General features: G+C 41.0%; 1 protein-coding gene across 2 annotated transcripts in view; it reads right to left on the bottom strand.

Annotated features, from left to right (window-relative positions):
• Window positions 1-8263: 8263 nt before the first annotated feature.
• The window catches only part of LOC109473007 (solute carrier organic anion transporter family member 5A1-like), a 40185-nt gene continuing 22189 nt past the window's right edge, over window positions 8264-26259 (bottom strand). The window contains exons 2-11 of one of the 2 annotated variants that reach the window (XM_019772892.1): window positions 18766-18910; window positions 17925-18127; window positions 16968-17132; window positions 16281-16479; window positions 13739-13813; window positions 12518-12698; window positions 11920-12028; window positions 11355-11463; window positions 10860-10924; window positions 8264-10057 (exon numbers count right to left, since the gene is read on the bottom strand). In XM_019772892.1, coding sequence (XP_019628451.1) covers window positions 9642-10057; window positions 10860-10924; window positions 11355-11463; window positions 11920-12028; window positions 12518-12698; window positions 13739-13813; window positions 16281-16479; window positions 16968-17132; window positions 17925-18127; window positions 18766-18910 — 1667 coding nt within the window. In that variant the 3' untranslated portion in view covers window positions 8264-9641. The remainder of the gene's footprint in view (window positions 10058-10859; window positions 10925-11354; window positions 11464-11919; window positions 12029-12517; window positions 12699-13738; window positions 13814-16280; window positions 16480-16967; window positions 17133-17924; window positions 18128-18765; window positions 18911-26259) is intronic. The other variant, XM_019772893.1, reaches the window with a different exon arrangement.

Below are 26259 nucleotides of genomic sequence, written 5' to 3'. Positions count from 1 at the left end.
TAGCCACCGACGGTCGGGGTAGCGACAAAAAAAAACGGCTATATATAAAAAGGTAACAATCATTCCCCCACAACCTCTGCTTGGAGAGTAGGGGAGTTGGTCTGCAATAAGAGAACAGTTTGTTGCTCCCTGTTTATACTCTTTCCCAATTTTTACTCTTTCCAGCTACTTCCCAACCTGGTAAAGGCTACTAGAAAATAGCATTTAATCTGAAACTACTTTTTCATGACTTGATTCCATTCTGGAACTGCCCAATGTTTTGAAGTTAAGTATAGTCATGTTTTATTCATTCGAAAGGAACTTGTCTTGAATAATATATTGCACAGTTCATCAACACTAAGTTTGTAACTTACGTACAATGCTTTTTGAGCAAATACCTACATGTAGCACTAAAATGTATGTACAAAGATTTTACTTTTATCTTAAGCACTTGCTTTGACTTTTTCTAGATTTAAGGACACCTTTTAATCGTGTGCACAAAAAAGTCTCGCACCATGTAAATACTTCATACATTGTCTGTAAATGTTTTCTAAATTTTATATTTTTGATTCTAAAATCCTTAACACAAGCTGGTAGATTGTGTATTTTGTGACACCTTGTATCTATTAGATATTAGGACTATTTTCATACTAAATTCTATGACTATGCAAAGATGTATAATATAGATGGATTTTCCCTAAATGAACCTATCTTTTATACTGGTGTAATCAAATCTTGTATTGCAATATTGCAGTATTTCTTAAGGCTTTGCAATATGATAAAGAGATTATATTTCTGATCAACAGAAAGGTAAAGTTTTAATCCAAATTCTATTCTCATTACTTAAGCTGAAGAAATTTGCAATAATAGAAAATTGTGGTTTATTCTTTATTAGGATTCAAAAAAGGTTTTAACTCACTTGAATTTCTTACATATACTGGAAACAATGTTATTTTCTTTAATCCAATAGCACTTATACAGAAGATATTAAATATGATTTTAAACTTGACATGTTAATGAAAAATTTGTGTAAAACCACGTAAATGTTTGTATTGGTATTTTAATGATATCACTGTTTTCTATATGGAGTTTTAGATGCACTGTTATCTTTACACATTTGCTTCACCAAGTTATGTATATATTTTGCACAGAGTAAAGAGATTATAAAAGCTTTACTGTCATCTTTCTGTCTTGGCATTTTTAGTAAGAAGTAGGGGTCCTCTATTAGTAGTAATTTCTTATTAAATACTTGGTATCTTTCGTTCTTTTGATTCCTTTTCTGTCTGAAATAATTTTGGTTGTTCTAAGCTGACTATTAATTCGATTAAACTTGGGACCAATCAAATCAGCGGATTTCGTCTGATAACGAGGCTCAGAAATATGCATACATTAAGTCCAGGTGCCGCATTACGTCATGCGAGGTAATTACGTAATCCTCCAGGCGAACTGTGTAGATATGCTGGGTTAAATATAGGCAGGATTGGGTGTAAACTTTAGCGTTTTAAGTAAAAATAACGCAAACAAAAACGGAAACATCTTCTATATGATGTAATCTTTACTTCCAAGTGGTTTGTAGACGGTTGAAACTGATATTTAGGACAAAATCGAGGAAAATGTGCTCAGAAACGAAAATAGCAACAAACATCAATAAAACGCACAGATTCCCCTTTTTTGTTCCAATTTTTTTCACCAAAGCCTTTCTAGAAGTATAATGATTCATACCTGAAGTGTTCAGAAGTTTGCGAAGCTGCAAAATGAAGTTTGAGGCCAAAAACATGCCCGGATTTTTAAACCCCTTCCGAGCCTTCGTCATCTCCCCATTCGCCAAACGGCCAAATCTGGGAATGAAAGTCGCTCCGTTAGTGAGATACGGGCCTTTTCCGCACTTCCGTTTTCGTGCGGCCTGAAATTAGGCTCTCTTGGGGTTTATCGTTTGATACTTGATAGGGACCCAAATTTTCGTTTTTAAACCTATTGCTGGGAGTTTTATTCAAGATTCAGCAGTTCTGTCGTATATTTTTAAATACTTCATTGATATTTGACCCAACGAACGCTGTAATTGTCCGTTTTCTCGTGATTTTTCGGTCTGCTCACGGTGTCGCCGTTTGCAGAAGTGACGATTCCGTGGACACCGTGCGGTGAGGCGAATGCAACCGGAAGTGCCTATACTTACGCCGTGTATTAGCTCAAATCGCGTCTTAAAAGCAACTTTAGTGCCGCCTAGACTTTCTAACAAGAATTGTATCTTTGTAAGGAGTACTTCTTCTTCATGACACGTGAAAATGACATTCGAAAAAGAAACAGAAAGCTTGAAAGTTTGAGTTTTGCTGGAACTAAGACTTGACGTACTTTGTGGCTGTTTAACTTTATAGGCATGTAATATGATGTATGACAAGGAACTTGGCTATCACGTCCAAATTCCAATCTCGTTTTGTGAATCAAAAAAGACATCGGGCTAATGCAACAGTGTCTTTATCTGTTTGTCGATCAGTATATTCAGTGTTTTACCCAGGCGGCCAGACTCGTATTAGTCGTAAGGCGACGGGCGGAGAGTTTACGCGCGCGCCTTCGGGCCTTGGGTAGCCCGTCCCCGACTCACGCCCTCCCCGCACACCGCTGCGCATCAGACGGGCAAACCCTCCAGACCGCGCTAGCGTGCTGTACCCTGAGGGTTTCACCCTCTCTCGGCGGCAAAACGCACGTCGCTCCCCGAAAAAAATTAACGCCGCCGCCCCACAAGTCTGCGAAGCAGGCTAGCTGTGCCCTCCGCTACTAAGGTCTGCCGCCTCAACGAGGCACAGCGAGGGAGACCGTGAGTCGGGGACGGGCTCCCCAAGGCCCGAACGCGCGCGCGTGAACTCTCCGTCCGCCGCCCTACGCACGCCGCCGGACTGGCATCGGGCCGGCCAACTCCCCTCGGGATCAACTCCCCCGCGATAGGCGAGCGAAGGGCTCTTGGCTGCCGAAGAAAAACGGCTAACGGCCCGATACTAGTCTGGCTTCCGAAGTAGGAGGCCGTGAGTCGGGGACGGGCTACCCAAGGCCCGAACGGCGCGTAAACTCTCCGCCCGAACGTAGGGAGAGCACCCCGATCAAACTCCTTTCACCGGCCGTATCCGGAAATTCAAGCCGTACCCGCTCAAAAATTCTGGCCGTACCCGGAAATTCGTGCTGTACTCGCGAAAATTTCAAGCCGTACCCGGTAATTCGTGCCGTACCCTGTACTTTTTCGCCGTTCCCGATGGTATGGTTGTATAGCCCAGTCAAAAGCTAATTACACTGTAATTTGACAAAATACACTGTATTTTTGACCGAAAACAGTGTATTACAAAGAAAACAGTGTATTGCAGGCAGATTACACTGTAATAGACAAATACGGCGTTTGTAAGACAGAATACAGTGTATCTGAGGAATCCACTGTATCGTGTACTGTAAACGCGTGTACTGTAAACGCGTGTACTGTAAACGCGTGTACTGTAAACGCGTGTGGTGTAAACGCGTGTGGTGTAAACGTATGGTTGTATAGCCCAGTCAAAAGCTAATTACACTGTAATTTGACAAAATACACTGTATTTTTGACCGAAAACAGTGTATTACAAAGAAAACAGTGTATTGCAGGCAGATTACACTGTAATAGACAAATACGGCGTTTGTAAGACAGAATACAGTGTATCTGAGGAATCCACTGTATCGTGTACTGTAAACGCGTGTACTGTAAACGCGTGTACTGTAAACGCGTGTACTGCAAACGCGTGTGGTGTAAACGCGTGTGGTGTAAACGCGTGTGGTGTAAACGCGTGTGGTGTAAACGCGTGTACTGTAAACACGGGTACTGTAAACGCGTGTACTGTAAACGCGTGTACTGTAAACGCGTGTACTGTAAACGCGTGTGGTGTAAACGCGTTTACAGTAAACGCGTAAACGCGACATCGGGCGCTAATGCAACAGTGTCTTTATCTGTTTGTCGATCAGTATATTCAGTGTTTTACCCAGGCGGCCAGACTCGTATTAGTCGTAAGGCGACGGGCGGAGAGTTTACGCGCGCGCCTTCGGGCCTTGGGTAGCCCGTCCCCGACTCACGCCCTCCCCGCACACCGCTGCGCATCAGACGGGCAAACCCTCCAGACCGCGCTAGCGTGCTGTACCCTGAAACCCTCTCTCGGCGGCAAAACGCACGTCGCTCCCCGAAAAAAATTAACGCCGCCGCCCCACAAGTCTGCGAAGCAGGCTAGCTGTGCCCTCCGCTACTAAGGTCTGCCGCCTCAACGAGGCACAGCGAGGGAGACCGTGAGTCGGGGACGGGCTCCCCAAGGCCCGAACGCGCGCGCGTGAACTCTCCGTCCGCCGCCCTACGCACGCCGCCGGACTGGCATCGGGCCGGCCAACTCCCCTCGGGATCAACTCCCCCGCGATAGGCGAGCGAAGGGCTCTTGGCTGCCGAAGAAAAACGGCTAACGGCCCGATACTAGTCTGGCTTCCGAAGTAGGAGGCCGTGAGTCGGGGACGGGCTACCCAAGGCCCGAACGGCGCGTAAACTCTCCGCCCGAACGTAGGGAGAGCACCCCGATCAAACTCCTTTCACCGGCCGTATCCGGAAATTCAAGCCGTACCCGCTCAAAAATTCTGGCCGTACCCGGAAATTCGTGCTGTACTCGCGAAAATTTCAAGCCGTACCCGGTAATTCGTGCCGTACCCTGTACTTTTTCGCCGTTCCCGATGGTATGGTTGTATAGCCCAGTCAAAAGCTAATTACACTGTAATTTGACAAAATACACTGTATTTTTGACCACAGTGTACTGTGACTGTTACACTGTATTGGAGGGGCGTCACAGTGTATTGACTTTTACGCTGTATTGGAGAGGCGTTACAGTGTATTGGAGGGACGTTACAGTGTACTGGCTGCGATACAGTGAATTCCTCAGATACACTGTATTCTGTCTTACAAACGCCGTATTTGTCTATTACAGTGTAATCTGCCTGCAATACACTGTTTTCTTTGTAATACACTGTATTTTTGACTAACGGCCCGATACTAGTCTGGCTTCCAAGGGAGGAGGCCGTGAGTCGGGGACGGGCTACCCAAGGCCCGAACGCGCGCGCGTACACTCTCCGCCCGTCACCGTACGAGTCTGGCGCCCTTGGCACCACTGTTTTAGCCGTAAAGAGAAATTACTTCCACATTATATACACATCTATTACCGTCCAAAAATAGTTAACTGTTTCCTGGTGTGCCTGTTTGTGTGCCTGTTTGTTTATGTGTCTTTACATCCCTTCATTGCCAACTTTACTCCCTCACGCTCAAGTTATTTGGTGATCCACAGGTGGTACCGTGTCAATGCATTCGTCACACGTGTCAGTGGGGGCCTCTAGCAATCCACGTTAGTATTGCAGGTAATGGAGACGATTTTACCTGCAATAATTTTAACGACTGCTAGAAGTCGCTTTTGATCCATGGCGCTGAGGGTCATAAAGTTTGTATCATTGATGCTGATTGGTCCTCGGCTGTGCCGTGTTTTTGCAACGTGGCTGAGACATTGATGCTGATTGGTTTACTCCTCATGACGTGTAGTTTCATGCCCAAATATGGACAGCCGATTCGAAGCTATGATACCGCTCTACTGTTGATGTAAACAACTGAAGTTACGAAGGATTTTCTGACGAACGAGAGTGTTTGAGGCAATTTTATTCCTCCAGATAAGCAACAGAGGTGCAAAAGCTGATGTTACATAGGAAAGGAGTTGATTTATGTAATAAAAAGAGGCGGAAAATGCCAGTTCGCCCGGCTAAAATACGAGCGGGAGGGGAGGGGGGCTTAACATTGTTTAGGGCTGGCTTTCAGCACCAAGGACAGGGATAGCTTCGGTACCAACCTGGCCTTTTCTGCATTACAACAAACTGAATATCACTACAGGACTGTGATATACGAAGGAAATCAAGGCATGAACACACTCAAATTACATCTGAGTCGGGAGAACACTGCATTACACAGATATAGATGTCAGATGCCCGGTGTATAACGTTACTATGGCGATACCCAAAGTAGTTGCGATTTTGCCTCCCAACATCTGCTTGGTTTTCATTCATATGGTAATGAGATCGGCACCGAAAAACTCGCTTCTGCAAAGGCGATGGCCACTTCTGCAAGCGATCAGCTGATCATAAAAACACATTTTTGCGTGTAACTCGAAAATGAAGAAACTTCAGACAAAGGCATTAAGTAGGAATAGAGTGGAGGCCACGAAGATTATACTCTGAAAATGTGGGTGCCGAAAAATGTCATAAATGTTCATTTTGTAAAATTGAAAAAGCGGAAATTCATCCCCTATCACACCCCCGTTTTGGAGCACCCGTTCAGAAAGGGCCCGTATCTCGCTAACGAAGCCTCGCTCATTCCCAGATTTGACCATTTCGCGAGTGGGGAAACGCGATGGGCTCTTATGGGGGTTTTACTTCAGGTCTGTCTTGCTCTTGTTCTTGACATTGAGGCTCGCCCCGACTACCTAAATATCACAGATTTATCGGAAAAGAACCGTTTTAGTCTTGGATCTGTTCATTTTCAGACAAACATTCTTAGAACGACTTTAACAGGAGGATGAATATGATGATTTTTCGTCAAGATTTCTGTCATTTTAGTTTTCCACACGTCCAAAAAAGTACTATTTAATGAATTTAAAACTACCACACCTTCTCCGAACAAATCTTAACAGTTTCTTACTCAGCAGCATTATTTTTGATTGCGTATTAGATATTTATAGATCAACTTTCAGTGTGCAAAGTCATCCACAACTTTGAAGCAGTATGTGATGAAAAAACAAGTCTGAATCAAAGATAACTTTTATAGCCAGAACATTTTTCATATATCTATCTCTCTTTATTGAAACTTAATCAAGATCCTTCACAGAATCTATTATCAATATAACATCTCATTGAAAATACTAGTAATAACACCACTATATAATCACCAAAGAATATAATGATTTAACAACATATAATCATAGTCCTCCCAATATGGAAAAATGAGAAATATGATATACAACATCACACTAAGTATGCGAAAAGTCAGTGTCAAACTGACACAAAATGGTCCAATGAAATGGCGCTGCCAGTCCAAAAAGTGTTCACACAATAAAGAACTTAAGCTGAGATTCTTTGTGTATGTCGGTAATAAACTCTACAGCTACAGAAATATATTCTGTATTGATGAAAAAATCCTCACAAGTCAAGATAAAACCGTACTTGGAAAGAAATTAAAATCATATCAACGTCACAAGTTTGGTTCAGAGTTAAGTACAACTTAACTGGCACAACGTCTGCACATGGACCCTTCTTGAAAAAAGTAGTACATTCCTTAGTTTAAGTACATAATATAATGGCCTATAGCTTTTCTGACACACTTTAATTTATAGTGGACTCTACCCTCTGTAAAAATATTATCTACATAGGCTCATTATCTAACACATTCACAATGTACAATATAAAACTTTGACAGTGTTTTTTTTTTCTTGTCCAAAATTTGCATTGCTAGTGGCTAGATGGTGATTTTGAGGTACACATATTTACTCACATTACACTCGCTAATGTACAAAGATTGATCAACAATACAATTGAACACTAGCTAACTATCATCACATCTTTGATAACAATGTCTTATTAAACTACTGATTTTACGGTTAACTACTATCTAAATATAGCATAACTGGCCATCTATGCAACTTAGAAACATGGAAATTTGATTACCTAACACTGTAACACACATGAATACAAGAAGGAACACCGAAAAGTACAAAATGCAATGATAAAATGTGGGTAAATTGTTCTCAAATGAACAATTATACAGTATATATGACTACCATATAGAGAACCCTAAAACTGGCAATACACAAGAATCATGGCAAGTTTGCAAGATACTGATTGGTTTCAAATGACAAACATTTTCTCTGAAATTGCACCAAAGAAAAAACTATGCATATATACACAAAGGTACACCACTGAGCTAAAACAAAACAAGCTATATCCAGCACATTGGCAGAACGTACTGCGCCTGCACTAAACCCAGATTTTTCACGGTTTTCGTTGGATTTTTGGTCACCATTGCATCAGAAATTTGCCTGTTGCAGACAACATCTCTTCCGACACAACATTTGGAAACTACAGACAGGATGTTAACCTTAATATATGCCCTTATATGAGACGTTCTGCCGAAGTGCTATGCACAATACATTACTGATTTTGCGCAAGCGCAGTACATTCTGACAAGCGCAGTACATTCTGACAAGCGCAGTACATTCTGCCAACATGCTGCTCTATCCCTATATCACTGTCGGCTTGCTCTACACAGACATGCATGTACAAACCATGGTGCTATATTATATTGTAGGGCAGAGCAAAGCTACCTGAACATCGTCTAACTTTGCTGTAGTTGAAAACCTGCTCCTGAGGCACTGACTCAACAACAATGACAAGGCATTCTAAAGACGGAAAGCCACAAGACGATGGAACATTGCAAAACTTCTCAAGACACAACTTACAGTGTCCTTCAAGATGTAGTATTAAGCTCTTAAGTTAGTTGTAGAGTTTAAGCTTTGTTCCAACACCAAAGAAGGAACTCACCATAAATTTTTGGCCAATGTCATCATCATTCACCACTTACTGATGTCATCACGCTTCCAGAGAGTCAGCGAGCGCATCTCACGAAGGTTGACGAGATTAACTGTGAATTTATGGTGAGTTCCCTTCTTGTGTTGGCACAAAGTTTAAACTCTACAACTATGGATTCCACCAACACAGATGAGCTTTCATTCGAAGCTCTTATTAATAAGTTTTCATTTTGACACCATTTTCTATATTATTTTGGCCTCCTTTGATAGAAAGCCTGTGATATTTTCAGCAGTAGTTTAGCATTTCCTGAAGAGATTTTGTTTAAGTCCGCTGCGCAGATGTAGACATTGGTTACTACCCTGCCGACATTGTCTACTTGTACATTATCATTTGCTCTCATTTATACATCCTTTTTGTCATCAAAGTTTTAAAATATATTATCATCCATATGTGCTCTCTTTGGTCATGGCAACTTCCTGTACAGAGTGCTTTCAAAATATTAACGCCACCCCCAGTTCTGAGATGGGCCAGTCCATGTACATGTAGATACCAGTATCTACAGGAACAATCCATCTCAGTAAAGGGGTGGTCAGGTGAGATAAGCATGTGAAGAGTACATGTGGCATTAAGTACATTTTGTACATTGGGATTTGTACCAAATGTTGGCTCTTTCAATTTCTGTGGCTAGACTATACAAAAATGGCAGCAAACAGTTCACCTTTTTGTTACAGATTGTCTTCATGCAATGTCCTCTTTGTTACTTACATAATACATGGCTGGATGTAGCAGGCTCTTTGAGTCCACAGAAGAAAGGAACAGCCAACATTCATACACAGTTATATTTTACAACCATTTCTACTAAATAGCCTCTGTAGCAGGCTTATAGAACTGGGGGTTTGGTGGTCTTCGGCTGTTTTCTGATGAGCCCAGTTCAACCAGGCCGGCTATGTTGTCTATATGCAATCAGAAAATAGCACATAAAAGCTCCCAAAGACCCTGAAACCCCCCCCCAAAACCCCCAGTTTTTGGCATGCTATGGAGGCTTTCTACTAAATATCCTACCATCAGACATGACTTTCATACGCTAACATACCGTTCTGTAACGGTGGACATAGAGATCGGGGAGACTGGAAACTAATGTTGCCGTCCTCGCTGAGAATCGTTGTTCTCGTTTCGTCCAACGATTCGTCGTACCCGACCGCCCCTTCCTCGCTAAACGTCGACGCGTTGCTCGCATCAGCGTTCCTGTTTTCCGCGTCCTCGACATATTCCGTGGCCGCCCTTCGTAGGGAAATCCAGGTCATGAAGACGAAGAGAACCGACATGGCCTTTAACCCCGCCGAAAGACCGAAGTACAGGAATCGGAACCGTGTGGCGTCGTACTCCCAGCACGCACCTTTGTCGCCGTTGCAGAGCGGCTGCCAGAGGATACAGGCCGTGTCAATCGTCGCGCCGTAGTAGATCGGGGCGGGGATGTAGGCTGGCGGAAAGGGAGAGAAAGTTAGACAATTATTCAATTTTCGCTAAGTTTCTCAACTTTCTTGTGTCCCAAGTGTGTCACAATGGTTAAGCGCTGTAGTAGATTGGGGTGGGAATGTAGGCTGTGGGGAAAGGAAAAGAAAGTTAGACAATTCAGCTTTCTGGTGTGTTATCTTTTTTTTACAAAATATCTCAATTTTCTTGTGTCCCAACTCAATCATTAGAGGCGCCGTAGTAGAACGGGGCGGGAATGTAGGCTGGGGGGAACAGAAAATGTCAATGAAGGTTAGACATTCAGGTAATAAGATAGTATGCCAAAAAACAGTTACATACTAAAGTATGAGTTTGAAACTTTCAGATGTTTCAAGTACCTTCAACTAACTTTCGTAAGTAGTGCTAGAGACTTGCAGGAGAAAGGCAGGTTTATAAGCACTAACTATTGATTGATATGCGTTAGTTAGAAAGTTAGACAATTACATTTTCTGGTGTGATATCAGAATAATCTTTCACAAGGTATCTCAACATTCTTGTGTCCCAGCTGTGGCCAGAACTGCCATGCAAAGATATTAGCCATACTACGTAGATGCTGTGTACAGCCACAACACTAGACTGCTACCATCATCTTTTGAGATGGAAGGATGCCTACAACTATCTTTCAGAATCTTCAATAGGCTGGTACCTCAGGTGATATGGAATACACCGTGTAGAATTATATGGACTGGTACATGTACTAGTATATGGTATATGTATATGGTATATGTATATGTATATGGTACAAGTATATATGGTATACGCCCACTCACCAAGCGTTCGAAAGAGGACAAACTGGATGCCAAGGGCAAAAGGTCGCTCCTCCTTCTTCACTGACCTGAATGTGGGAATGGTGGACAAAAAATGTTTACACACTTGTACATTTGTTAAAGGTGGTCAAGATACGATTAGACTTAGACAAGAGACTAAGAACTTAAAATCACTTTTTCTGGCATTTGTGAACAGCAGGTGATAATAAAACAAACAGACTAGAAAGGTAACATTTGCAAAACAAATGCATAATGTTTACCTTCACATACATGTATGGTCTGCTCTGTTAATTCTTACTCAAACACATTAAGCGTTATATATGGTGAGAAATGTCTAAATCCCTCCTGCTGTGAAATTGCAACATGATGTAACCCAACACCAGTTACCATGGTGGTAGACTGTCTGGTTCAGGTCATTGACCTTTTGTGTTTGGAGAAGAGGAAACAACAGAGCAAAAACAATATGCTTTCCTTCGGTAAACAAGCCGTTGTCCTCACCTGAGGGTGACCATCATGGCAGGCACTTGAGCACAGCAGGTGATGAAGGTTACGATGAACAGGAACACCAGGAACGGAGCCAGGGTGCCGCAGTCACGGTGACACTTCCCTGTCAGACGGAAAAAAAAGTTGTTGTTATCATGTACTGTGATGCAAGCCCCGTTCCCTAAATGACATGAAAGAAGAAACTGGTAGGACACAGAGCGTACATAACCATAATTATCTTTTGTTGCCAAAATGTAGAACAGCTGAGAGACTAAAAACAAATTTCTTTATCAAGTGACGCTACTCCACGAAAAAACTCTCTGGCGAATATCTCCGTATTCATTACAATGATAATTAAATTCATTCCTATGACTATCATGGAAGTTCATCTGTGTTGGTAGTATTCCTATCATTCCTATATATGATTTACAGTTGTATATATTTTAATGATGCATACTGTACTGATTTAATGTTTTGAATATTCTCTTTCTGAGATTTTAATGTCATTTCCTATTATCCAAACATGGATCCAAAGCATGTTTTGGAATGGAGCACGTTTTGGAATGCAGAAGAGCCCTACCAGTGATGACATGGCCCCCATATCTCAGTTTCTGCTCCTCGATTCGGTACTTCTTGGTGTTGATGGTCTCCACGGAGACGACCGCTACACAGCTGCAGTCCGTGTAGTTCTGTGGGGGAAGGACGCAGGCATGTTACCAATCAGCAGTGACCCCTAGTGATTCACAAAGGAACTGCAGGAACCATATTATAAAGACTACCCTACATTTGTACTTGAATGTCAAGATTCTTACTAAGTTAAGAGAGATGGTTTTAGAACAACACGAATACAGTGACTCTATAGTTACCACTTGAACATGGCCACAGCAGACAGACAGTCACTTTAGGCAGGGTTTTCAATGTTTGAATCAAAATGGGTATAATAATCTAAAGGATAATCAGAAAGTGACCAGATGATCCTTATGCAATGGTGGTCCTACCAGATACCTTTGACCCAGTGTTGATGTCACACTTCAGAGAAGCCATGTGACAAGCCTCACTGGGTCAGTCTACTGAGGAAGACTAGTCAAAAGCTCTAGATGAGAGAACTTTATCGTGCTGGATCTAAAGTTTTAACTTTAAAGATGTTTACACCTGCTTACAAACAACTGTTTACTCACATATTTGGTTGTCTGCCCGTCCCATAAGAAGTTGGTGACCTTCCTGCAACCTGCGTGACATGGGCTGAAGTAGGTGATACCATCTGAGCCACAGACGGGGGAGTAGGAGTGGATGGCACAGTCACAGTGCAGGTTACAGTTGGCTGTGAACTCACTGGGTGCCTGGTGGTCAAAGTTGGGACTGAAAAAACAACAAGAGATAAAGAATATTAAATAAAAAAATGACACAATGTTTAACAAGAAATGGAAGACTTCACACCTCTGTGAAGTATTTAAAGTTGTGAATTTTGGAATTTCTCGCCGATTCTTTGCATACTCCACTGCTTCTTCCTGCCAGCCTACAGGAGACTATTTTGACCTCCAACTTGACTTCACTGTCAATCTACAGTTACACAATTTCACATCACCGATCCATCGCACACTACAGATCAGACACAACTCAGAGAACACAGCTTGCTCTGAGCCATACATGCAGTTACCTAGTGACTAAAGAATATTACCTAGGACAGTCTGACAGTATGACTCATTCCATACAGCATTTAGTTATCACATTTCGCACCCTCTGCAACCATTAGGAAATGAAATTAACAACCACAATACCTAGCCAGAGCCAAGACTAAAGAATCTGATATGCCAATTGTATCAGCTAAAGGACGTACAAAGGTTAAACCACAGAAAAAAAACAATTCAATCCTCTGAAAACCACAGATAAGGCCACACCAATTTAATTTCTTGGTTAACGGATTCGCCGCTTCATTTTTCTCTGATTTGCAAATAAAAATAAAAATTTGGAATCAACTGCAAGATGCTCATATTTTGCCCTGAGCAGTTGAAAACAGTCCTTTTCTTCCTAGTTGTTACAGTTATTCCATCTTTCAATGCAGTGGTATCATTAAAAGTTCAAAATTCATTGTTTAAATTTTGAACCAGCCTGGTGTGTTGACTTCATGGCTCCTATCGTACCATTTTGGGCCATAATAGGATGCCTAGGCCTGTTTTTATTTTATTTTTTTTCGCCCGCCCGCTCCATTATTTTTCTAGAAAAATCCGTTAACCAAGAAATTAAATTGGTGTGGCCTAAGGCATCAGATTTAAGCACTCGAAGCTAAAAGCAGGTGGCACCAATTATGTCAGAAAATTAGAGGCGAAGGGAGATACCATCACCCATAAACGGGGGGTAAAATAATGGGCCGGTCCGCCCATGTCTGTGTATATACACACTTCATATCTGGTTTTTCCTTTATGCCTGCAGATGACCTTCCTGGGAACAAGAAGACATCTGTGTCCCAAGGGACTCTGGGGAGGAGATGGGGTAGCCATTATTATGTTATAGAAATATTGTTAATTTGATAAACTGACCAACAACAGACTCCGAGACTAAGGAAAAGTGGGTTGATTGGATTTGCTCCCAAATAAAAATTGATGTGGCACCAGGGTGTCCATTCAAGCATCTAAGTGTCTTCATTTTATTACAAAAACAGTGGGGTCATTTTTACGGGTGCTAATGTTTTATATTGTAGGCTGGTTCTAGCTATTTGTGGATGATACCCGAAAAATAAGGACTCTGAGGTGCTTCACATAACTTGCTTCTGGGCTATTTCAAACACTTCAAGTAACGTTACATGTATGAAATGATCCGAAAAATTGCAGTTAATTTCAAAATCAGAAATATTTACTCATCCTGCATATTTTTTGTTTTGACACCCTAATGCTGGGGTCACATTTCCAAGTCGGGGCCCGGCCGGGCTGTTTCAATTAACGAAAAATCACAAATTTTCGTCAAGAATATACGTAAATAGTTCCATTGTTCATATTTTTCAACATTTCTGTGCTTTGTTGCGTTTTATACCATATTTTTTCGTTCCAAATGACTACCCGGCCGGGCCCCAGTTTGGAAATGTGACCTCAGCATAAAATTGCATTGGATGCCTTGAAGTTGCATAGAATACTAACTTTCTTGGAATGAAAGTACTAAAGGTGGGATATACCTTGTCACCTCTAGTATATGGTTTTCTAACTTTGACATACAAAAAGTCCTCCGGCTCATGAGACATTACATGTATATTGGCCTGGGATTGGCCCAGTACACTCCTAGACGGAATGGCTGGATTTGCGGCTCAACATCCCTGATCCAAGTTCATCCCTTACTGACAGGTAATTTAGTCTTGAACCTGAACTTGAAAATAGGAGCGTCTGACAGGATAATGTGAAGGGATTATTGTAGAAAATGTATTTGTGCATTGACGTATTTCTGATAACAGTGTGCATGTAAAGTAACATTTTAGACTGAAGTTTTCAAGATACATTTTAGATTACCCATCTAACTGTTGTGGTGGCCTCATGGCACCAAATTTATATTTGTTATGGGTTAAGTAGCAGGGAGAAGGTTAACATGTCAATAATATGTCGTAAACTCTTTACTTCTTTACTTCGAAGGTGAAAAAAATGCAGTTTTAGGGCTTGAAAAACAGATTTTTCAAAGTCAATATTCTAGTGACTTTCGTACATAGTTTAAGTTAAAACCATCAAAAAATTTTAAAACCATCAAAAAATGAAGTTTTAGGGCTCGGAAACCAGATTTTTCAAAGTCAATATTCTAGTGACTTTTGTACATAGTTAAAGTTAAAACTATCCTGATGTATATTGACATTTCATGGGCAAATCCCTAACCACATATTCAACTCCATTCTTCTGGTTGTTTGATGGGCAGGGTTATGGCAGCCGTGCAGTCAAAAACATGAAAATCAATACGTTCTTATCAGTTACCATAATACAGAGCTGCACTGCCTGTGGTACTGTACATCCAGTTAGTTTTGTTAAGTCTCTACCGGACTAACTACGCTGGCTATGTATAGGAGAATAATTGCCAGGGGAGTTTGGCTGTCTTGGGGTTTGACTGGCTGCACAGGGAAAGAAACAACCTTTTGCAGACTGACTCCTCTAGCAAATTTTACTCTCCTTTTTTGCTGAATTCTACAATCCGTATTCCCGTAGAAAGGCCTGGTGGAGGCTAATATTTTAGAGTTAATTTCGCAGTAGGACTGGAAAAGGCAGATTTTAGGTTTCCAATTAAAACAATCCTGTAGTTATTGTAGAAATGCAGAAGACATAATATTCATGGCGTTATGATTCACTATTCAATTCTGCTCATCTTCCGGTATGAATAAGTGTGATCCTAAATCAAAGACAGAACACTGAATCCCATCAGGGTTTCATGGTGAAAATCAAAGTATTAAGATCTAAAGCTTGTCTACTTGTTCTGAATTTCAACTCTACTCACTACTTGACATTCTAACAAGGTCAAGGAAAATACACAGTAACAGAGGAGGAAGTATCCTCAGCATAGGTGTCTCCAAATAATTCACAAAATTAGGCCACACGAATTTAATTTGTTGGTTCTCAGATTTTTTCACAACAAATATGAAGTGACAGGGCGAAAAAAAAAAATGAAAACAGGTCTAGGCATTCAATTATAGCTAACAGTATATGTAGTTACCATGGTAACAGACAGTCTGGTTTAGGTCATTGACCTTTTTGGTTTGGAAAAGAAGAAAAAGAGGAAACGTAGCAAAAGCACTATGTCTTCATTCCGTAAACATAACAATAAAAACTGACCTGTCGCTGTATGGAATGGTGAGCCCCCCTATGTTGATAGTGTGACAGCCCACAGTGAACAGCGTGGCAAGACACTCCACTAAGATACTCACTAGGATAACTTTAGCTTTTACACTTTTACTTTTACACTAATTTTTACTTTACTGACCTGTCGCTGTATGGAATGGTGAGCCCCCCTATGTTGATAGTGTGACAGCCGACGGTGAACAGCGTGGCCAGGCAAATAAGCGACACGACAGCGCTGACCAGCGACCACTGCGCCGCGCCCTTCAGGTCCAGTTTCAGCCGGTTCATGATGTAACCGCCCAGCAAAATGCCACCGCCTGCACTGGGGATGATCACCACTCCTGGGAGGGGGGGGGGACATGTGGTTTATTAGTTGTAGAAATACTTTTTTCAGTGCTCTGCAATATTACAGAATGTAAAAATTTTGTTCTACAATTCAGACATACTTTCTGCAAATACAAACTAAAAAGTCTGGATTACATGGCATATACAAATTTGCATGTTGGCAAACATTTTATATGCAATTTGACAAATACATGCAAAATTACTATAAAATGATATTCTAAACCGGTCCAATGGCCAAGGGGTTAGAGTGTTCGCGTTGCATTCGATAGGTTCGATCCGCAGCAGTTATCACATCTAAGACTCTACAAATGGTACATACTGCCTTCTCTGCTTAGCACTCTGCATTTGGGAAAGAGTATGGGAGTTGAACACACACCACTACTGTGTGGCCCAAGGGCTACAGAAATGAAGATAGGTGCAGCCCTATGCACCACATACAGGTGCAGAAATGACTTTTGACTATTAGTAAATATTGAGTATTTACCAGTGAGAAGGTTGGCTTCCGACGCGGAGACTCCAAACTGAGACTCCAGGAACTTGGGTACGAATGTGATGAAGCCGGTGACGACCGAGAGCTCCATGGTGGCACACAGGCTGATACACAGGTAAGGCACGTTGGTACACAGGCTCAGGACTGCATGGGGGATGTCTGGGGAACAACCATCAATAACTTATCAATTAACCTGTCAATAAACCAATCAATTACCTAGTTAACATGATACACAGGTAAGGCACGTTGGTACACAGGCTCAGGACTGCATGGGGGATGTCTGGGGAACAATCATCAATAACCAATCATTAAACCAGTCAATAAACCAGTCAATCAATCAATAAACTAGTGAGTAAACTAATCAATATGATGCACATGTAAGGCACGTTGGTACACAGGCTCAGGACTGCATGGGGGATGTCTGGGGAATAACCATCAATAACCATCAATAAACCAACCAATTAACTAGTCAATCAATTAACTAGTCAATAAACCATTTGATCAATCAATTAACTAATCAATATGATACACAGGTAAGGCGCGCGCATTGATTTTCGCCGGTTGTAAAAAAAAATGTCTACTGAGGCTCTGGCCTGGCTCTAGGCCTGGGTAGTCCATGGTAGTTAGTGACAATATGGAGCCGGTGGTAACTCTGGAGGATGGCACCCAGGCTACTGGAGCTCCACGACTCAAGAACTCAGTACATACGTAAACTAAAAAAATCCACAAAAAGCCATTATGTGCCGGCTTGTCGTGTACTTGGCTAAGTACTGCCTCAAATTCACAATACCAGCTTTGTATTCCTGTGGTTTAGTAGCATTTTTATTTTTGGCCGGAGTTTTTTTTATTCGCCCGCGCGCACTAGTTTGGGGTTCTTCAGAGGATGTCATCCATAAAATTAAGTCGGTGTGGCCTAAAGTGAAATTTAAAAAAAAAGGAATGAGGTCTCACCTCGAAGTTTCTTGCCAAAGCTCATGTGCGTGATGCCCTCCTCTCCCTGCAGCGTGCTGCCATCACCCTCCTCCTCCGTGCCCTCGGCTGTCAGGTGGTACGTCTTTTCCATCCGCAGAACCTTGGGCAGCGTGGCAGGGAAGGCCAGGATGGGCAGGGCACAGAGCACCAGGAACAAGGCACATAGGAGGAATCCTGCCCACCTGTACAATACAGACATATACAGGTTAGTACAGGGCACATACATACACACATACAGGTTAGTACAGGGCACATACATACACACATACAGGTTAGTACAGGGCACATACATACACACATACAGGTTAGTACAGGGCACATACATACACACATACAGGTTAGTACAGGGCACATAGCACCAGGAACAAGGCACATAGGAGGAATGCTGCCCACCTGTACAACATAGACACATGCAGGTTAGTACAGCACTAAAAACAACTTACCACACATGTCACAATAGCCAACCAAAGTTTAACACACTACTTGTTGGAGCATTTATCCTTCCAGCCAAGTTGATGCAATACTGTATCTTACTAGTCAGTTACCAATGAGAACACTTCTCTTCATTGCATCTCAACCAATCAGCTTGCTTCATTCACTCTCCTAACAACCAATCAGCTTGCTTCTTTCACTCTCCTCAGGACCAATCAGAACTCACCATGCCCCCACCCATCTGGGGTCTTTCTGCATCATCTCCAAAAAGATGTTACCAATCAGAGAACTTCTTTCATTGCATTAAAACCAATCGGCTTGCTTCTTTCACTCTCCTTATGACCAATCAGCTTGCTTCTTTCATTCCTAAGGACCAATCATAACTCACCATGCTCCCACCCATCTGGGATCTTTCTGCGTCATCTCTACGTTGGTGAAATCCAGCCAGTTGATGTCCACGTAGTAACTGATGCACAGAGCGCCCAGCAGGAACCCCAGCGCCGGACCAATTGCACTTGCTGTGTACATGATACCTGGGAAAACACACACAGAGGGAAACAAGGTTTATTAATTTTATCAATTTCGGGTTGGCAAAACCAAAAATATTCTGGATGAGAAAAAGCTGTCTGGTATACTACATTTACTGCAATTTCTGAACACATTTTCATCATTATTAATGTCATTTTTTACTTGAAATAACCCTGAAACAAGGTTCATTCATTCATTCATTCATTCATTCATTCATCCATCCATCCATCCATCCATTCATTCATTCATTCTTTCATTCATTCATTCAATCAGTCATTCATTCACTGCCATTTCTTATCACATTTTCATCATAATTACATGTCATTTTTATTATGTCTTGTACTACTACTATTTGACATAGCCCTCAAACAAGCTACATGTGGAATCACAAAAAAATAGCTAAAACCTGCATACGAAATTATGGTTAATATCACACAGGCTGGAACACCCATATCGAATTATATCATCAATGCCCTGAGGTATTAGCCTGGGTACCATCCCCAGTAGTATATTCGCAAACTCTATAACTGGGTCTGGACTTGCACACATATAAAACGATTGGTCATGACGTCACGTAATGAGCTAGCCCGAGCAGCGGGGCTTCATTTGATTGGCTGAGCCTCAGAGGCGACGGCCAATGGCGCGCCTGTATTTATTCAAGTGATGTTTGTTGTTTTGTAAACACAGATCTTCGCGCGAGTGTTCCTTTTCTCGGTGCGTTCTATTTTGAAATTGTTCAATGCATCTTTTTGCTCATTTTTGAGCGACGATATTCCGTCTAAATCGTCCAAAACGGACGTGATTGCGAGGTCAACATCAACCTCCACAAGAGCTGAGCGGCTTGTGCGTCAGCCCTGTTGATGATCGATCGCGGAAAGACTGACTACGGCTATATCATGTGCGCTTTAGCGTTCGGTTCGCCGTCCGGGACATGTTGATGAAAATAAGATAAGAACAAGGATCTATCTTAACGTAGCCGTTCGGACGTTCGAACGGACGCTAACGTGTCCGAACGGCCCTTACCTAATATGTACACACCCCAAAAAGGGCTTAGACGATTAGGACCAATCAGCGCGCTCGTTCAAAATCTGAACGAATATTTAGACTCCAGACGCTACATATGTGTGCAAGTCCAGACCCAGTTATAGAGTTTGCGAATATACTACTGGGGATGGTACCCAGGCTACTGAGGTATATAAATGAGCCATATAGTATGGAGGAAGGTTAAGGACAGCCAATGTCCCCAACCTCCAAACCCTATCTCAATTTACTGCTGAGTTACAACATGTAGATACATGTATGTGGTGGGATAGGCCTAAGGCTTTTGAAGTTGATAGCTGCATCAGCTTGTTTCTACCTTTTGATGACTGCGTAGCGAAAGCTCCTGCTATCTATCCCTGTCACCAATCGAGTTTCATTCATTTGGCAATACTTCTTCCATTGGCTATGTACAGTAAGGAGGAAGGTTAAGGACAAGCAATGTCCTCAACCTCCAAACCATTTCTTTGTTTTATGATGGGATACGCTCTCAGCTTTAGAGATGAACTCTCGGACCTTTCAGTGTTCATGTTCAGACATTCACAGGAGGAAAGCTATGATAAGAACAGGATGGATGTGCTGTGGTGTCTACCATGGCAGCTGAACTCATGTAATGTACGACTGCGACAAATCTTACATGCCAGTGCAGAAAGACTGATTCATATACTACATGTGGTACACGAGAAATGTACTGTGTGTTGTGTGTGACATCTCAAAGAAATCTATGCAGACTGTAGCAAGCTGAAGAGGCCTTATATGACCCTGATATATGTCAGTATGTAGGTGAAACGTATATAAAGCGCCTACGCAAAATCCGTAATGCATTGTGCATAGCACTTCAGCAGAACGTGTCATATAAGGTCATGTTCATGTATTTTTTTCAACAGTGTTGCTCAATGCAAAGCCAATTGGTATTGAGTAAAATAGTAGGTTATACAACAGACGTTTGATTATGCCAAAAAGCAGCGAACGTTTATTTTGAAAGCTTGAGGATTGTATTCAGAAGGAAAGCATTAAAGGTAGATGAAGGCTAATAGTACAGGTAGTAGGTAATTCAACAGAGGTATGACTACATGTACATGTATGCCAAAAGATGGCAGAGAATGTTAATTTTAAAAACTTGAGGATTGTGTTCAGAAGGAAATTTAAAGCTTTTAAGGTAGATGGAGGCTATCTCTGCAGCAAGAAGGTTGATGATTCAGACAGACACCTAAACTAATTGATCTGTTTAAAACTCGGACAGGTTGATCCTACATAATGACATGTGTAAACACCTATTTCATCAGTTTCCTGTGGGCTGAACACAGGATCATCCTTAGTCATTATCACAGGTACAGTGGGACTAACCCACATTAACTCCATGGAGAAATGAATATTAATATTTCAACACATTTAACCAAAGCACGTCGGCAGAACGTACTGCACCTGCATGAAACCCATAATGTTTTGTGCATAGCACTTCAGTAGAACGTCTGATATAAGGTCGTATTTGCGCATATAAGGTAAATAAACCGTCTGTAGTTTCCAAATATCTTATCTGAAAACATATCCTCTGCAATAGGAAAAATTCTGGTGTAACATTGACCAAACTTCCATCGAAAACAGTGAAAATTCATAGTTTCGCGTAGGCAGAACTTACGTTCTGCCGACATGCTTCTAGCCAGAGTTTTATTTGATTGCTTGTGAATATGAGTGAAGTAACAGTTCAGAGGGTTTGAAATTTAGATGTCTGATAAAAAATTTTAGGCCTTTCCACTGGAAATAAAGGCTAGGATCAGAAAGTTTTTCTAGGGTCAGTCGGAGAACGAGAAACACAACACTTTTTTTCCCAGGCCCTATACCACATATCCATTAACCCACATAGTGTTCAAACAACAGGGGACTGCAGCAACTGACACAGCAACAAATCATTTCCTATAGTATAGAGCTTGGCCTGGTTTTCTGCTAGTAACAGTCATTAAAGTAACATCAGCACACTGTACAGAAAGGAAAGTCAGATATTCTGTATCGGTCTAAGGCACGCGGCCAGGGTTTTTTTTGGCATGTACACAAATGTAGTATTTAAACTGCAGAACCCTATCTCAATTTACTGTTGTGTTAGATATGTGGTGGGATAATCTAGGCTTTGAAGTTGATAGTTGATAGCTCGTTTCTACCTTTTAACGACGGTGTAGTATTAAAGCATGATCTTCTCCTGATGTCTATCCCTGTAACCAATACTTTCATTGGTAGCATCATGGCTACTTCGGTGCACTTTAAAAGCTCAAAGTACTGAGTGGCTGCCAACAGGGCTAATTTAAAAACTTATCAAGGACTGACCAGAGTATGGCTGTTGAAGCTAATAGAGATATGGGGTTATTTTTAGCACTTTGACAGAAACTCAGACAAGCAAGAGAACCCTCTTAAAAGTTTAAGAGCCTCTAGAATAGAGCTTTCAAGAGTGTTCCCTTGCCATTATGTCTACATTTGTAGATCAGTCTGCTAGCCATACTTACATTAATGCACAGTCAGTCAAGTAGCACTAAAAGTCAACCTGCATTTCATTTCTGAATCAGCTAGCATTATACAGTTGGCTCAAGAAGCTTTCATCACAAAGCTCCTTGGTTAACTGCAGAAAGTCACTACTTATACAGAAAATAAAGAAAAAAAATCTAAAAACTTATTCCCTACATACAAGGGTCACAAAATATTATTGTTACCTTCATCTCATTTCTATCAACAATCAACAAGTAATAAAACCAGTTACTATGGTCACAGAAAAATAAACTGTAATAAAAACTGGAGATCACACAGACCAATAAAACCATAAAAACATCACAACATTTACATTCCTAAGTAACAAATAGGTTCCTTTCCTAGTTACTGAAAAATATACACGGTAAGAAAAGCCTGAGTAGAATCAAAATAGCGATCAGAAGATTACACGAACTACTTTGTTTGTAACATAAGAAGGTCTGTCCTAGATGCAGTTAAATAAAAGGCTGTAAAACGTACTAAAAGAGGACATAAAAGTAGCTGTAAAAATGTCTGAAATTGGCCATCAGCCATACATTACCGTGGAAGGTAATAAACCAAGTAGGTCAAAGATAGTAAATACTAATTACCGTCATGGCACAATTTTATGAGCTAGCAGCAAGATTTCTGCTGAAAAAAATTATGTCAAATTGGTAGAGCATAAGGTATATACTATAGGGATTTTCTTACACACAACCAGTAATTCTGTCACCTTGCTCAAGTTAAATGTCTACATGTAATTTAGACAGTTAGAAAGTTAACACAGTGGACGCGTACGCAATCGTGCTTTGACTTCAAATTGAGTCTTTCAAGTTGTTTAACACTAAATTACATGTAAGTCCAGGTAATAGAACAAACACGTATAACTATAACTAACACGCAGTTTCCATGGTTGCAAATAAATAAAGCAAACCATGACAGTAAATAGGTAAATAGAAAAGACATATTGCTGCTTATATATCATTATAAAACACAGCGGAAGTGTTTGATGAACATATTGTATGGGACACATGCTTCCGAATGCTTATTTGGTAACCTGGCAACTAAGCAAAAACAGAGGGTGAGAAAAATTTGGATATCGTTTGATGCTGCACTGTTATAATTAAGCGAAATATCAGGACCATCTGGGCAAATAAAACAAGTGATGTGCATCATGATCGGTTAACATGAAAGTGGGAGTATTATTAGCAGAGGGTCTGTACGGGGGGACAAATCTCAATGGAAAATTTAACAGACATGAAGTTTAACTACAAATTGACTGGTATATTCCAGTATGCTTGATTTTAGCATCTCAGTTCGAAAAGCTAGGATGCAAAAAGAGACACAACTGGATCGGACATGCTGTTGACTTTTGGGCAATCTTGTATTTGACTTCACGATATATAAAATTTGTTAATAACATACATTTAACAATAATTCTAGAAAACAAATAAAGTACTATGTCGGATTAAAGCGACCAATTACACTTCACGAAAGATATACTGATAATGCTTCATTATCATTGAATTAGAGCAAGAGCCAGCTACGATTAACGGTGAATCAGAATTCTCGCTGTGCCTCACAAAAAAAGCATGCAGACTCTTTTGGCAGTCATCCAGAGAGTGCATCAACTTTCAAGTAGGCGAAGGAAATATGGCCGTGAGAGGGGAATCAACAAGGGAAATTATGACAGTGCCGTATTCCTGCATTAGGATGCTGCACCGGTATCAGTATGCCGGCGATTTGTGGCGATGTGTTCAACGATAAAACAGACTAAGGCAGCCACTTTCTTTTCCGTTACTGAATTGATGGTTCGGAAATTTTATACCTGATCTGCAATTTTAGAAGTTGCCTACAGATTATAAGTTTGTAGCTGGATTTTTTAAACTGTGGGCCTCAACAATTTAGTTTTGTGGTTCTCAGATGACATTTTTTTCAAATCTAGAGAGCAAATAAGACAAAAAGGACTGAGTGAAAAACTTGCATTTCCCTGTGTTATTAACAACCACTCTTATAAACTCATTAGACAATACTGTAAGATGATGTATGAAATAAAGTTTAAGATGTCATTACGTTTTCTAAATTTTGATATTTTTGTATGGGGAAGACTTCCCCAGTGAAACTTTTCCAACAGAACACCCATTATTTAATAGAAGCCTGGAGGGAATGACTTTGAGCACCCCCTCTCAGCAAAGTGGTTGGTGAGTGCAAGATATCGTTACATTTTCCAAATTTTGTATGAGGATGACTTCCCCAGTACTAGTGAAACTTTTTCAACGAAACACTCGTTATTTGATAGAAGCCTAGAGGGACTAGCTTTCCCCATCTCTAAGCATGTGGGTTTTCAGCAAAGTGGTTGGAGAGTGTAAGAATTATCCTTACATTTTCTAAATTTTGATATTTTTGTATGGGGAAGACTACTCCAGTGAAACTTTTCCAATGGAACTCCCAATATTTAATAGAAGCCTGGAGGGAATGATCTCTGAGCATGTGGGTTTTCAGCAGAGTGGTTGTTGAGTGATGCCCACACTTCTCCCAGCCCCCCTCTCACCATCATTAACCGCACCATTAAACTGCACTTAGGCCAGTCAAGATAGTCTCAGCATTGCTTCTGTGTCCTTGGGCGGCCGTATATGGACCCTATCTACATTAGTCATCAAGTGTGTCTTTTTTTTTTTTTTTGAAATGGTTTATGGTTTATTGAGGATAAAAACACTGGCAGCCTTACATAGGCTGAATTGTGGTTCTTTAACAATTCATTCATGTTAGACTTGTTGACAACATAATACAAAATTCTTATCGCATAGATTAAAACAATATAACATTCCAGACATATTAACATCAATTGGTGACTACATATTATAACGTTTTACTTATAAATAAGATATTCTATATACATGGAGGCCGCACAACCAAATAACCAATTCTAACCGACTACAGAAGGAAGCATTTATATTGTAACTTTATTTCTTTATTTCTTCTTTATTTCAGGTATGACTCACCCATATAAAACATACAATACATACATGTAATAGCAACTTATAGTAAAAATCTGTATATGGACCCTATCTGCATTCGCCATCAAGTGTGTTTTGGGCCCATGACTACAGAAGGAAGCATTTGATATTGCAACTTTATTTCTGTATTTCAGGCATGACTCACCCATATAAAACATACAGATAAAAATACACATAACAACAATAGTTAAAATATATCTATGTGTACAGACGGGCCCAGATATTGAGAACAGATTGGATAATGTTATTGATATTGTGATGTTTTCTTTCCCTTGAGTATCAGACAGCATTTTGAAACATGCAAACCCATCAGAGTTACTGTAAAAATGACCTTACCAGGGTATACTGTAATCATATTAACATTGTAATCATTGCTGTCCTTGGTGCTGAATGACCTCTAAGTTACTGTTCTAAATGACCTTGGGCTGTCACAACAACACTGCTGTCCCTGGTGTATAATGACATTCAAAATTACTGTTCTATAAAAACATTAACGTCCTTGGTGCTGAACAACCTTCAGCAGTACTGCTTTGTAAAACAGTTCCGTCCATGGTGCTGATTGACCTTCAAAGTTACTGTGTACCCTCTGTTTGACCTTCAAGCTTTAGTACACACTGCTGTCCTTGGTACTGAATGCCCTTCATTGTGTCAGAACTGATATTCCTGATGCTCAATAATTTTCAACCCTTGTGTTGTCAGCATTCCAAGATAGAACTTGATACAGCAGTAAGCCAGCTAGTTTTAGTGCTGATGACTATATCAAGCAAAAGCTGCCAAAAACAAAGTGCTTAGCAAGCTATTGGCAA

This window comes from Branchiostoma belcheri, unplaced genomic scaffold, assembly GCF_001625305.1.
Source record: "Branchiostoma belcheri isolate BF01 breed outbred unplaced genomic scaffold, Haploidv18h27 scaffold29, whole genome shotgun sequence".
Taxonomy (NCBI): Eukaryota; Metazoa; Chordata; class Leptocardii; order Amphioxiformes; family Branchiostomatidae; genus Branchiostoma; species Branchiostoma belcheri.
This window is presented reverse-complemented; position numbering and strand designations above follow the sequence as displayed.